Source organism: Lampris incognitus, chromosome 16 (assembly GCF_029633865.1).
Source record: "Lampris incognitus isolate fLamInc1 chromosome 16, fLamInc1.hap2, whole genome shotgun sequence".
NCBI lineage: Eukaryota > Metazoa > Chordata > Actinopteri > Lampriformes > Lampridae > Lampris > Lampris incognitus.
In genome coordinates, this window is record NC_079226.1 from 17473817 (window position 1) to 17488889 (window position 15073).

Sequence of the window (15073 nt, forward strand, 5' to 3'; positions counted from 1 at the left end):
TGAATAGGAGATCACACTGTCTGTAACCAGTGTCAGTGTGATTAGCAGTCACATTGCTTCCTTTCTCAACCTTCCACATCAGTACTGCGTCCAAGATCAGCTTCGATAAACACCACTTCTGAATTACCTCCACCCCATATTATACAGTATAAGAAATCATTGTTATTAATCAAGTTATTCGTCACAGAACTTAGAAGTTTAACATTATTTTTTGAGAAACAACGCTTTCTTTTTCAACATTTCTAAATTTTGGTTTTTGCTTGCTTTCAAAGTAAGTTGCAAGTTAATATTCATCAGAGGATAGTAGGCCAATATATGTGTAATACAAATCAAGTAAAACCAGGAAATTGGTTCTGATTAAAAGGGAAATTTTAAAGTCAGACAACAATCCTGTGATGATCTATTGTCCCTTCTCCTGTCTTTGAAGACTATCACCTCCAGAGTAACATCCGGTTTACTTGGGTGCTGAAGAAGACTCGTTGTCCTGAATTTGCTTCCTCTGGGTGACTCTCTAAGATACCACATTGGGCACATGACACGCTACCGTCCCCAGCTCCGCAGCTCCTTCCACATGGAACATCTGATCATCAAAAAAGATGTGGGGCCTGATCTTCTCCAGCATGGGGCCCTTTTTTGCCCCGGCTAGAAACAAAGCCTCATCCATCTCCAGGCCCCATGACTGCAGAGTTTTCAGGGCACGGGTACCTGAACTGGCTGCACCACGAGACGTCACCAGATAAGTGCGAATGGGGCAGTCCATGCGCTGACCTTTGGCATAGAACTTGTTCTGCAACTTTCCTAGAGCCTCGAGGAAGCCCTTCAACGGGCCCTAGAGAAAGAAGGCAAAAAAGAAGCAGAATAAAGGCAAAGAACCTCTACAGTCTGTTTTCAGTAAGACTTAAAGGGAAACAGCCACGATACTGAATAGTCTTCCTTGTGTCTCTGAAATGCCACCAAAATTGTGTGGGAAAGTGTCTGCCAGTGACGTAATTGGAAGACAATCTGTGAATGAGAAAATGCAACCCTTACTTCCTAGTTTGCTTTTACCTTAGGTGGGCTAAATTGAGATAGGCTACATTGAATGAGAAAATGTGAATAACAGTGCTAAGGAATGCCATACAAAGAGGCTGATTCACAAATTATTTGCCAGTGATGTCACAGGCAGATACTTTTCTGCACAATTTCAGCGGCATCTCAGAGACACACAGAAGACTGCACAGTATTATGGCTGCTAATGAGTGTTAGTTCTACAAAATATATACAGGCATGATGTTGAAAATAGTAATTGTTTCCCTTTAACATTTCTTCTGCTTTTATAACAGTTGAATCAATACATGTATTAGAATTTCAGAACATGAAGATACGTGATACAGCTCAAATATGTCTCGAAATTGATGATTGCTGTGAGGTCTTCCATTTCAAAGCTGAAATATTTGATGAAAGCTGATATTAGGGTTGAATTAGCATTCAAACATTTACCATCAGAGCCGGCCCAAGGCATAAGCGAACTAAGCGGTTGCTTAGGGTCCCCGTGCCAACACGGGGGCCCCAAGAGCGCTTGGAATGTCAAACACGACAGGTTGATGAATATATATATATTTTTGTGTGTGTGATATATCATATCAGTAGTAATCACCAAAAAACAAAAACTAAATATTTTGATATCATGTTGTTAACAGACTGACAAATTAATATTACTGGTTTAATCATTTCCACTGCCACTATGTCAGAGCTGGGGTCAGGTACATGCGCATTATAACTGTAAGCAAGTACATCGCGACAGTATGTCACCTAAAAGGGATTATCCGTCTAATTAGAATAGTTAACTTGTTCAGTAAATGCATTGTCTGCTGGTTTATTTTAAGCCTTTCCAACACAGTAGTATGTCGTGACAATGGTATGGTAACGATCAAGCATGGACATAATATTGTCGGTGGTGGGAGGTGGGTTTCGCGTGGGGGGTGGGAGGGGGCAAATCAAATTCTGCTTAGGGCCCCATAAAGCCTTGGTCCGGCTCTGTGTACCATACTTCTTGCTCAGGCATGGTGAATGCGTTACAAACCAATGTTCAAAGCAGATGTAGCCCTACACTCGATTTACATATAGTGCAGATGTACTGATTTATTTGTGATTGCAATTTTATAATCACCATGGTAGCGAACATATTACTCTGGGGACATACGTGGTCAAGTGGTATGTTTTCATGTGCCGTCTCGTGCTCATTGAATTTGTCAAGTCCGTGGTCCTCGTAGACGCGCTGAGATTCATCAGAGAAGAGAACGGCATCGCCATCAAAGGCCACACGCAGCTGAGTCTCCGATACCGCCGTCATCTTCTCCGGGGTGAACATGGTGGCTGCTGCTATACCTGATGCAGAGACAACAGTGTACACAGGCAGTCATTTGCACTCTACATCTATAGAGATTATGTATGGAGTTCCATTTGTGTCTTTTTTTGTGCAATCAAACAGAATAGATTTGAGAGCAAAACTTTGAAGGGCAGTTTGAAAATTTGAGAGTGATTGCAGGTTTCAAAAGTTTTGCTCTCAAATCTATTCTGTTTGATTGCATAATGAGACACAAATGTAACTCCATAAAACTACTGCAGTTTCCATATTGTACCATAGGTATCACTAAAGTCGAACAAAAACAAAGATCTTCTGGATTTGAACTTTTAAAGCAGTAATCTGTGATTTTTCCTGCTCAAAATTTAGATCAAGAAGTAGCAACAAGCTTTTAAACTTGCTGCTATGATTTTTCATTTGTGAATGGAAGCGGGAACCTTTTTTTTAAAATCTACTAATACTTTTAGCTGTTCCTGTTAGGGGTCGCCACAGCGGATCATCCATTTCCATCTCTTCCTGTCCTCTGCATCTTCCTCTGTCACACCAGCCACCTGCATGTCCTCCCTCACCACATCCATAAACCTCCTCTTTGGCCTTCATCTTCCTCTTCCCTGGCAGCTCCATTTACAGCATCCTTCTCCCAGTATACCCAGCATCTCTCCTCCACACATGTCCAAGCCATCTCAATCTTGCCTCTCTTGCTTTGTCTCCAAACCGTCCAACTTGAGCTGTCCCTCTAATATACTCGTTCCTAATCCTGTCCTTCTTCGTCACTCCCAATGAAAATCTTTGCATCTTCAACTCTGCCACCTCCTGCTTCGCCTCCTGTCTTTTCATCAGTGCCACTGTCTCCAAACTATATAACATAGCTGGTCTCACAACCATCTTGTAAACCTCCCCTTTAACTCTGGCTGGTACCCTTCTGTTGCAAATCACTCCTAATAGTCTTCTTCACCCACTCCACCCTGCCTGTACTCTCTTCTTCCTGCACTCCCCATTACTTTATACAGTTGACCCCAAGTATTTAAACTCATACACCTTCATCACCTCTACTCCTTGCATCCTCACCATTCCACTGTCCTTCTCACTCACACATGTGTATTCCGCCTGGCTCCTACTGACTTTCATTTTTTTAAAATATACTTAATAATTTCATTGCACTCTGTGAGCCCCTGCGTAGGTAGAGCTCAGCTCCAAATGGATATTCAATATGTCATCTTTTGGAGGACTGGCGGCCTGTCCAGGGTGTCTCCCCACCTGCCACCCAATGACGGCTGGAATAGACGCCAGCATCCCTGCGACCCGAATTAGGATAATGTATGGAATTGATGGATCTTTAGGTGATGGCTGAGCAGACAACATGGTATCAGCAAACCTGCTCTGTTGTACCAGTACAGACATTGTCTTTGTCAGCAGTTGTTATAAGGAAGCAGAGCCATCTGGCCTTAAGTGCTGTGTTGTACATTATGTTGTACATTCCTGTTTTGTCTCCAGATTGTGGTTGGGAAATACAGAGGGGACTTCATTTATACAAGGCACTCGGGCCAAAGCTGCTAAACTAATATTAGCTAGTTTCAAGGTGATCCCTAACTATCTAAGATTATAACTGTATTTGAACAGACAAGAACACAGTCTTTATTTCTTTATGGACATAATATAATTCATATTCTTATTAACATTCATTATAATTTGTTAATCATATATTCATGTATACATGTGTCACTCCTGACACTCTTCTCCACCCACTCCACCCTGCCTGCACTCTCTTCTTCACCTCTCTGCCAACTTTGAACAGTTGACCCCAATTATTTAAACTCATCCACCTTCATCACCTCTACTCCTTGCATCCTCGCCATTTTGCTGTCCTCCTTCTTGTTCATGCATATGTATTCTGTCTTACTCCTACTGACTTTCATTCCTCTGCTCTACAGTGCATACCTTCACCTCTCCAAGCTGTCCTCAACCTGGTCCCTCTCATCCAGGGTCGCCCCCGGACACCAGTGGACCCAATCCCTTCCGCTGGCCCTCCTACCAGCACGGCATCCATTTCGCAGGGCCCCCTTCTGTGGCATATTCAGCACTATTGGCTACTGTGAACACCAATCAATACCTGCGACAAGTCCCTCCCTAGCTTCCTGTTTTTACAGGAAAGCCATAAATGTGCAGAATCAAATAGCACTCTGCTAGCCATTTCATAGGGGTCTTTAAAGACCTGTTGGCCCTTGCATTCCTGTTTTACACTAACTGTCACATCCTGCCTTCTGTGCCTCCCCCTTCTGGCTGGTCCTTGTCCTGCACCTGTCATTGTAACTCAGCTTTTCTGTATCAGGATTACTGACTACACTACGTTTAAGCCTGCTCTTTCATGGCCTCTGGGCCAGATTGTCAAGTCGCTCTTGTAACGTTTAGGCCATGTTTCATTGTCACGTTCTGGTCAAGTTTCTCTTGTCATGGCCAGCCCTGCTCACAGCTTGCCTAGTCCTAAGGTTTGATCCATGCAACAGCTCCCATGCTGGTTTTGTCTGTTCTGCCCTAATTTCATCGAGTTTGCCAAATAAAGGCCTTTTCAGTTTTCGAACTGCTACATGTCTCAGCCTTGTTTGTGTCTGCACCAGAGTCCCACCTTGAACCATATCAGAAACTGAATATTCCTTTTGACCTGTGTAGCACCGTGCTCACTCCCTGACCTTGGTGTTATCTGTCCTTATATTCCAGTGTAAGATCAAACATTTATTAATTTTTCAACAATATCTATCCACATACATGGATACCCAATAAAACACCTCCTGGAAGATGAGGCTGTAGTTGCCACCTTCATGTGGCCAAAAAATATGAAATTTAAATTTTGTCCTCTTGGATACAGATTTTTTTTCAGAATTAGGATACAAGACAGCTCATGTACAGAGCAGATCTTTATTACTGTAACAAAAATATGCATTAGGTTTTCCTGGATTTAAGCAGTAATGTTAATCATTTAAATTTGAACTTCATCAATATTATTACAATACAGAGCAGTCCATAATAGACATCTGCCTCTTTCAATTCAATTCTGTCCAGTTCAAAAAACTTTGTTTATACCTCCGAAGGGCAATTGCATAGTATGGAAATTGTGGCTACTCTCCTTCCTCTTACCTTCCTCCAGGACTTCTCGAACCGTGACTGGGTCGGATGACAGGTATAGGTTGGTGTTGTAGGCCTTTAAGTAGCCAATGGGACTGTTGCCACCAGTCATACAAAAGCGCTCAATGAACAACTCTGCAGAGAGGAAGAATAAAAATGTCAGTGGCCTTCTGATGTTCTCAGATTCACTGGCACAGGAGGTATAGTATGTGTACATGAGATACATAACAGCCAATTTATCTCACTGTGTTACTGACATAGAAACATGGTACATACATATGGAATTATGTCAGAATCAGAACACATTTAACTGGCAACACTTGAACGTGCAAGGAGTTTGCTTTGGTTTTTGGGAGGTTACAGATGAATGAAACTGAAACTGAACGGTATGATGATGGTGTGTGTTCAAACACTGTCCGCAGCACTCAGATGTGAGCAGTGCCAGCTAAGTCTAAGTATAGCTAGTGGGCATGCACAGCCACAAAGTGTGTCTGCTCCCTGCTGGGTTCAGTAAACAGCTGGGCAGAGAGTCAGATAGGAACTCAGAGAAGAAAGGCAGAGAAACCAAAAGGAGCGAGAAGCACTGGTGAAATGAAGGGAAAGAGACTGAGATCTTGTCTCTAGTGGGGCAGGTGTTTCTGCTTGGCTTGGCTATTTCTCGAGGTGGCTGGATGGGAGAGAACCAAGCCCCCCACCCCACCCCCAAGGGGTTAGGACTGCAGATCCCCAGCTTCCATTGCTTTCCCACAGGGGCCTTCTGGTGTGTGGACCATGAGAGAAAGATCCCACCACCACCAAACCGATCCCTGTTCAGCCACAGGCATGACAGTGATCTGTTTAGTGACCCTTTAGAATCTGTCCAACCCCGGGTTATACAGAGAGGATGAACAACAACATTGGTTCAACATTAGATGAGCACCCCATCTACAGTGCTTTATGATTTTGCATATACCTCGTTAAAAAAAAACTAATTTACAGTAACGCATAATCTCACTATAAGACTCAAGTTTGAAATAGCCCCTTCAGCATTCAAAAAGAAATAAACTGATTTGTATCACCAAACATGGGCCAAAGGGGCAGCTCTCCCCTGCTGACCAAACAGTACAGTAACTTACAATAACTAGGCTGCATGGATGGCTGACCCCTCTGGCTCAAAAAGGCACATTCAGCATCTCAGAAAATGATCAGCTGCGAGCTTTAAAGAACTATTTATTTATTTATTGATTTATTTATTACTGTAAGCTGTGATTCAGTTGTAATGTTTTCAACCATTAGCAAACTGAAGTGTGTGTGTGTGTGTGTGTGTGTGTGTGTGTGTGTGTGTGTGTGTGTGTGTGTGTGTGCTCACATGGCCATGTTGTATGCCATGGCTGTGTCTGCATGGGTCAAACACTCACGGTGATGGTTGATGGTTTTGATGAGTCTTAGGCCCACGTTTGCATGGTTTTTGGTCATGAGCACGACATCAAACACCTCCTCACTCTCTGGGTACAGCTCCCTCAGACGGGTGTTCACCGCCTCCAGAGCCTGCGAATGCAACCAAACAGGTCTCTGCATTCAAAACGCTGGCAATCAAATCATTCCGCATCAGGTAAGCAAATTTGTGTATTACTAAGTGTGTGTATTCGTGAGGGGATTTACTCTTCATTGCTGTGTATTTCCGTTCCATGTGCATAATGCATGTACATATGCACTTTGTATGTTTGTTTATATATATATATATATATATATATATATATATATATATATATATATATTCCCCGTTTTTCTCCCCAGTTGTACTTGGCCAATTGTACCCCACTCTTCCAAGCCATCCCGGTCGCTGCCCCACCCTCTCTGCCGATCTGGGGAGGGCTGCAGACTACCACATGAATCCTTCGATACATGTGGAGTCGCCAGTCGCTTCTTTTCACCTGACAGTGAGTAGTTTCACCAGGGTGACGTAGCGCGTGGGAGGATCACGCTGTTCTCCCCAGTTCCTCCCCCCGGAACAGGCGCCCCGACCAACCAGAGGAGGCGCTAGTGCAGCAACCAGGAGGCGCTAGTGCAGCGACCAGGACACATACCCACGTCCGGCTTCCCACCCACAGACACGGCCAATCGTGTTTGTTGGGACACCCGACCGAGCCGGAGGTAACACGGGGATTCGAACTGGCAAGCCCCGTGTTGGTAGACAACGGAATAGACCGCTACGCTACCCGGACGCTCGCACTGTGTATGTTTTAAAAGGACTCTGTCCACATAGTCTCTGACCTTAACAAATGAGAAAGCGGGTCCAGGGCTGAAGGGCTCCATCTTATGTGCCACGTGGTGCTTGATGTACTCCTCCATGCCTTGCTGCTCACGGATCAGCCTCTCCTTCTCCATGTTGAAGAGCACCTGCGACGACACCGCGATGGTGACGGCATTCTCTGGCTTGGGCTGGAGGATGAGGAGGCGCTCACATTTGATATCCTTACAGGTACCGAAATGGCTTTTATACAAACACTAGACGTGTCCGCGAGACTTCTCCGCATTCGCGTGGCGCTCTGACACCGTAGTGGTGGGTCTGTCAAGGAGGGGTGCGACTTAAACCTGGGTTAAAAAGCACAGCGATAGCCCTACCCTGCTGGAGACTTAAACTGTCTTTGGCGTTGTTCTTGTTCACAGTTGCTTTTGTGTCATTTGTTTTGGCGATGGCTAATCCGCATGTCTTCCATCACTTCTTCTACTCCCTCTGTGTGAATGCAGTGAAGAAGTCTGCATGTGAGGTCTGTTCTCTCTGCAGGGCTACACAGACGGTCTAAATATGCCTTGCACTCTCCCATTACAATTCTTATTACCCGGTGCATTTAAATTTGCTTTGCAAAATTGTATGCATTGATTGTATGTATTTTACATTAACTGTCTCTGTGTGTAATCTATGGTGTTATAATTCTGTTATTTTTGTGTGTGTGTGTTTTTTTTCTTCCTGCATTTGACACCTATTGCATGTTTGTCCGTCCAGGGGGAGGGACCCCTCCTCTGGTGCTCTTCGTGAGGTTTCTCCCTCTTTTGTTCTTCCAGATAAGGTTTTATTGCGGGGTATTCCCTCATTCATGTCTAGGGTGCAAGGATAGAGGGTGTCGTATACCGTTGTGTATTGTACTGATTGTAAGGCCCCGCAGGACTACATTGGGGTTTCAGGCTATGCAAATAAACTTGACCTGCATGTGTGGCAAAACGAGAGAAGGAAATTGAGTTGTTTTTTTTTTAATTTACCTTGGTTTAAATTGTCGCCGGTATAAGGAGTAAGATAGTGTATTCAGAACATCAAAATTGCTAAGTCCTTACAAACATAGAGGCCCCGTTACCATCGGGTAATGAAATGAGTGCTCTTTGTACTGCCCCATGCATCCGGGTTGTAGCTGCAGTGGGTAAAGGCAGTGTGACAGAGTGAAGGTGACAGCATGGTATGAAATACTTGCCTCTGCAGGAGACTGATAAAAGGCAAACCCACATTCCTAAATGCCTGCTGCCTTTAACTCTTTGGGTATCTAGACTGCATCCCATAGAGGCCAGATTGCTTGTTTTGACTAGTCATCCCATTTAAATGGGGATATGAGAATATAATATAATGGTAACATATTATTATTGTAATATAATGTAATAGTCATTCATTCATTCATTATCCAAACCGCTTATCCTGCTCTCAGGGTCACGGGGATTATGGAGCCTATCCCAGCAGTCAATGGGCAGCAGGCGGGGAGACACCCTGAACAGGCCGCCAGGCCATCTCACACTCACACTCACACTCACACCTAGGGACAATTTAGTATGGCTGATTCACCTGACCTACATGTCTTTAGACTGTGGGAGGAAACCGGAGCGCCCAGAGGAAACCCACGAAGACAACATGCAAACTCCACACAGGGCGACCCCCAAGGTTGGACTACCCCGGGGCTCGAACCCAGGACCTTCTTGCTGTGAGGCGACCGCTCTAACCGCTGCGCCACTGTGCTGCCGTAGTATAATATATATCATATTTAATATATGAGAATACTGATATTAACTGTGTTATGAATGTGTTTAAATCCAAATAGGTAAACAACGTTTATAAGGTTTTGGCCACAAAGACTGCAAGAAAAGTAATCGAATAATCCAAATTGCTCACTAACTCCGACAATTTGCCTCCGTAACCAAATATCAATAAACAGATGATTTGCACCCCACTCAGGACAGAGACACGTGCAAACAGGCTGACCAAAGTTGCAGGTATTGTGTGCAGCAGACTTCCAAGGTTACCGATACTCCTGCGGAGGGCTGTCCGAGTGGTCAGGAAGGAGGGCCCTACTTTCCTCGGTTAACCTGGAAGCTTTAAAACGCTTAAACGATGCAGTGAATGTGCGGTTGGCCAACAGTCTACTCAGAATAACCCCCCCCCCCCAGCTTTTACCAAGGCCAGACTGTGCTGAGGGTGAGAGGCGGGTGAGTCTGCCATGGGCGGCATCAGTGTTGGCCTCATGTGATCAGGCAACTCAAGAGTTGTAAATCGTCACCTCAAAATAATGGCCTGAGTCATATTTTCAGGTTTTTCAAGAAACAGAATAAACTGAAACTGAAACCAAATTTGTCAGTTTATCCTGTTTTGTGACTCAAGCCATTATTTTAAGAAGGTGACGAAATGCAAGCCTGTCCCGACACAGTGTCGGCGCTACGGGGGGGGGGGGGGCATTGGTCGGGCCTCGCCCCCCAAATGAAAGTTGTGCCCCCCCGCCAATTACCCAGTGATGATGTGAAAATTAGTACTTAAACATCATGTAAAAATTAAAATTAATTAATGCACATAGCACATTTAAATACATAATCAATAATAACAATAATCAATGAAATAAAATGCTTAAATTTCGTGATTGTGGAGGAGCGGGGTTAGCAGCACACCGGAGCGGAACATCAAGTGTGTGATTTTGTCCATTCAGGTGGTAATTGCGTGTGACACACAGGGTTGTTTGCTGCGAGTAAGCTCACGCGATCTGCTTGTAGCGTCTGTGCGCGAATGGAAAACAACGGGGGTGAAAGAGCAGAGCACGAGTAAGGATTCTAAGCGCACATTCGAAGGTTAATTTAGCAAATAATTAATATAAAAATTTCACAATCGAAGAATATTCAAATATAGAATGTAAATTTGACAGCCCTAATGCTCATGCCCCCCCCCCCGTGAAAACCGTTGGCCCGGCCGTCAGATTTGTTCTGGCGCCGACACTGTCCCGACAGACATGTTGACTGCGGTGGTGATATGCTGGTAAATGATGATTCAGTCAACAAATATCCTCATAATTAAGTGATGAATAGCCTTACTAATAGTTACAAAAGTGGTAAATGGTCATAAGCAGCTTTTCTAATATTTACAAAGGTGCAGATTATTTTTCTTTTTGGGGGGGGGGGTCCTCGTTTTTCTTCTCAATTGTACTTGGCCAATTACCCCACTCTTCCGAGCCATCCCGGTCGCTGCTCCACCTCCTCTCCCGATCCAGGGAGGCCTGCACACTACCACATGCCTCCTCCGATACATGTGGAGTCTGCCACCCGCTGCTTTTAACCTGACAGTGAGGAGTTTCAACAGGGGGACGTAGCGCATGGGAGGATCACGCTGTTACCCCCTCTCCCCCAAACAGGCACCTCGACCGACCAGTGGAGGCGCTAGTGCAGCGACCAGGACACATACCCACACCCGGCTCCCCACTCGCAGACACAGCCAATTGTATCTGCAGGGACGCCCGACCAAGCCGGAGGTAGCACGGGGATTCGATCCAGCGAGCCCTGTGTTGGTAGCCAACGGAATAACCGCTACACTACCCGGACGCCCAAAAGGTGCAGATTCTCAGTGGTAACTGCTATCAAATAAATCCAACCATTTTGTATATACTGTACTGTACATTGTACGTATCTCTGTCATGTCCATCTACCTCAGGCATGTATGTAAGCAACCTGCTATTCAGCATCTCTGATATATTCTCTGCACCACTACACCTTATCGCCTCTTATTTCACCCGTATAGAGTCAATCCTTGTGTGTATATCTGAAGATTGTTGTGTTGTAGTGTTGTTATTCTATGTTAAGTAAGCTGAGAGAGCCACGAAACCGGAGTCACATCCCATGTGTGTGCAAACCTGTTATAGTACCTGTTATACCAAAACATATGCTATGAGCTTGCTTTAATTTTCACTGTCAACACACCGGCTCACTTTCTTTATTATTAAAGACCCGGAGACTTTAAAAAGCACGTTTCAAATATGCAGATTTTTTTCTTTTTTTTTTTTTCAGGACACTTTATAAGGGTCAATAACACAATTCGACACTCACCGATTTTGGCTTCTGGGTTGGGTTGGAGGGCTTTGACACTGCCCCAGCATCTCCCGAGGGGGCTCGGCCGGTGCTGCCACTGCTGACCGAGTCCGGTTCGGTGACGGTTGGGGCCCGGCTGTTTGTAAGACTCATCGCTCGCTCTCAGTGTCCCGCTGTGGTGGCCCCTGTTGGCGGTTCTCTCTCTCTCTCTCTCTCTCTCTCTCTCTCTCTCTCTCTCTCTCTCTCTCTCTCTCTCTCTCTCTCTCTCTCTCTCTCTCTCTCTCTCTCTCAATCGTGCATGAAGTGCCAGCTGAGTCCTTACTCTCTCCCTCATTCACACATCCAGTCCTGGCGCACTTGGGAGACAAGAGCGAGACTGCTTCCACTGCAGAGCCACTCGGCAAAATGCTCGGAGTGGGGAAGATGTGAACTGCTGTAGAAAAGGGGAGGTGTGGTGGAAGGAAGGGAGGGAGGGAGAGAGAGAGAGATTAAGATGGCGGCAATCTGCATCTGTCGATAGTGATGCTGATTCTTGCTCTTTGCGTGAGTTGCCATCAATACTGGTCCCCCTCGTCCTTCTATGGCTGACGTACTCTGCATGTAGGCTGCTCACTCTCCTTTCCACTATCTCCCACACACTCGTATTCTGCATCCGCCCCCTTTCTAACCCTGTCGTTGTCTTTCCCCCCAGTAGCAGCACCGCATGTGTTTAATACATATGACAGCTGGATGTCTATGCATCCTAATGGGCAGGAGTGGGCCTGGGTGTCAAGGCAGGCATACTAGTGAGCCAACATACTGACACACCATTTTGCAGAGGCAAACACTGCTTTGCTGATAACAGTTGCCATTTGTCCTCAGAGGGATGAAGGTGAAGCTCAAATTCGGGGGGGGGGGATACCATTTTTGTTTTGTCTGCTTTGTTTTAAGAACTGTATAGGGACACACACACACAACCCTAGTTATCTCCACTCTCACTGGATGTTTGCTCTGCCATTGGATTCAGCCTTATCCTGGCCAGTAGCTTGAAAGATGGAGTCCCGTCTGGGTCATTAGCGCCCCCTGTGCTGTTTAATGATGTTCCCTTTTTCTTTTTCTTTTTTTTACCTTTCTCTATCTAACCCCCCCCCCCCCCCGCAGCATCCTTCCAAGGATAGACTCACAGAGCTACAGTTGCCAGGCAACGGCCGAGGACTCGGAGTGACTGGGATGCCCACATCTGAGATCTGATTGGCTGCTGTGGGTTCAGTCTCTGTGTATATCGCCATCCAAAAATTATATCAATAACAAAAAATAAATGAATAGACAGGTCATGCAGGCAAACCCGAGACAAAACTGTTCTCGTTTGCTCTGAGGACCATAAAGGAATTACAGCACTTGGGATGAGTTTTATCATGAGAGAGAGATCCAGTTTGGATCTGAAACTGGTGTCTGGCTGGAAGATATTAAGCAGAGATCTTCGCAGAGCCTCAGCCAGGGACAAAATGACAAGAAACACACTGTTTGATCAGACAAGAGTGGAACACAGCAACCTGAACTGCTACCATACCTGTTTTTTATGCATTATACAGGTAATAATCCCTACCCGTTTGCAGCTGAAGTTGTCATAGCTAATATCGTGGCAGGTTTATCGAAAAACAGAAAGCTTTTACTTCGATTCTGTTCACCGTCCCTCAGAGGAGAGGCGCCATTTGTGTTTTTCCCACTTAGTCCTTTCTCCAGCTAGCCAGGTTGGCAGGGATTTCACTCCTGCTAATGGAAAATGAAGTAACGGCAAAGTGGTATATATTATGATGTGAACTATATCACAATCCATGTTGTTTGTTTTGCCACCAACACATAACTGCAGCATTGGTTGGATTGCATCGATCTGACCAGAGCTCCACAGAGATGCAGCCCGAGGAAACAGAAGTGCAAAGTGGCATTATTCATCCTGGCCACATCACAAACAGGGTAGCGTATCACACTGACCCCTGACCCCCCCCCACCCCCGGGGCTCTGTGGGGACTAGACACACAAAGAGCTGTTATCAGTTGGCTGGGGGCAGCTATATACTTGTATCTGTTTTATTTGTTTATTCGTAACATTGACAATTGCACTCACAATATCTAATGTGCTGTAAAGAGTCAAACCTAATCTCCAATACAAATCCCTTGATGGACATTAGAGGTCCATATCATCCATATACTCTATAACATTGTGTGAAATTTGCAAGGTTCTGTAGTGTAGTGGTTATCACGTCTGCTTTACACGCAGAAGGTCCTGGGTTCGAGCCCCAGTGGAACCACTCTGTTTTAGTACTGCTGCCTCACAGTAAGAATGCCCAGAGTTCGAGTCCCGCCTGGGACGGGGATGGCAGGGGGGGGGTTGCATGTTCTCCCCAGGCTTGTGGGTGTGCAGGGGCTGTCTATGTGCTCTGCATGTTCTCCCCGTGCTCACCTGGGTTTCCTCCAACATCGATAACAACCCAATGCAAACACGCAGAACACTCTCCTTGCCACGGCATGGATGTCCACCTGGAATTGGTCCCCAGGCACTGAAGGAAAGGGCTGCCCTCTGCTCCTGGCTGCTCCTGGAGGAAGGACAGCAAGATGGTAAAAAAAACATAGAAGGAGCCACCACTCTCTGCTTGTGGTTGTAAGACAAAGTATTTCTCTTTCTAAACATTTACATTGTTCCAATTTAAAAAAAATAAAAATAAAAAAGTGCAAGAAATTGACAATAAATAAAATGCATCATCACAATGAGAAAATGTATTAAATTAGGGAGCATGAATACAAATCCGGCCTAATTTCAGCAGAGACTCGAGAGAAGATGTTAAAACCAGAGATTAGTTTCAAATTCCCTGGTGAAGAATTCGAGAAATTTCCAGCTTTAATTGAAAATGCTATCTAAACAGGAATCTCAACGCAATCTCCGTCAGGGATTTAGGCAGTTTGTGTGCGATCCTCTCTGCTTCCTTCCCTCTTGATATATAGACATGCCTTTATACTATATCTTTTAATACTATGAAAACCTAAGTAATAATAATAATATAATAATCATTACATTTATAATGGTGTAGTGCAAGTGAAATGTTTGTGGCTGCAGGAGTCAATACCTTTCAGGCTCTTCTAAGAAATCTCATGTATAAATCTATTTGCCAGCTCAATGACTCTGGTAATGTAATCATCAGAGTTTAACTAATATAAGAGTCAGTGCCACATGCTACCAATCCCAGCAGTGGGACCACTGGTATAGTAGCTGCCTTCTTATAAGACACTGATTTGTTCCATCTATATTGTTTTATTGTGTTTATTCTTTGTA

At 44.9% G+C, this 15073-nt stretch overlaps 1 protein-coding gene and 1 non-coding gene across 2 annotated transcripts; one reads left to right on the top strand and one right to left on the bottom strand.

Annotated features, from left to right (window-relative positions):
- Positions 1 to 511: 511 nt before the first annotated feature.
- LOC130126659 (cytosolic 5'-nucleotidase 1A-like) lies at positions 512 to 11920 on the bottom strand. The gene is made up of 6 exons (XM_056296268.1): positions 11786 to 11920; positions 7718 to 7885; positions 6862 to 6991; positions 5477 to 5599; positions 2183 to 2367; positions 512 to 829 (listed from the first exon to the last, which is right to left on the bottom strand). The coding sequence occupies exons 1-6, from the start codon at positions 11918 to 11920 to the stop codon at positions 512 to 514; spliced, it is 1059 nt and encodes a 352-aa protein (XP_056152243.1).
- A 2061-nt stretch (positions 11921 to 13981) lies between these two features.
- trnav-uac (transfer RNA valine (anticodon UAC)) lies at positions 13982 to 14054 on the top strand. Its single transcript has one exon. It is a non-coding gene; the product is annotated as a tRNA-Val (tRNA).
- The last annotated feature ends 1019 nt before the right edge of the window (positions 14055 to 15073 follow it).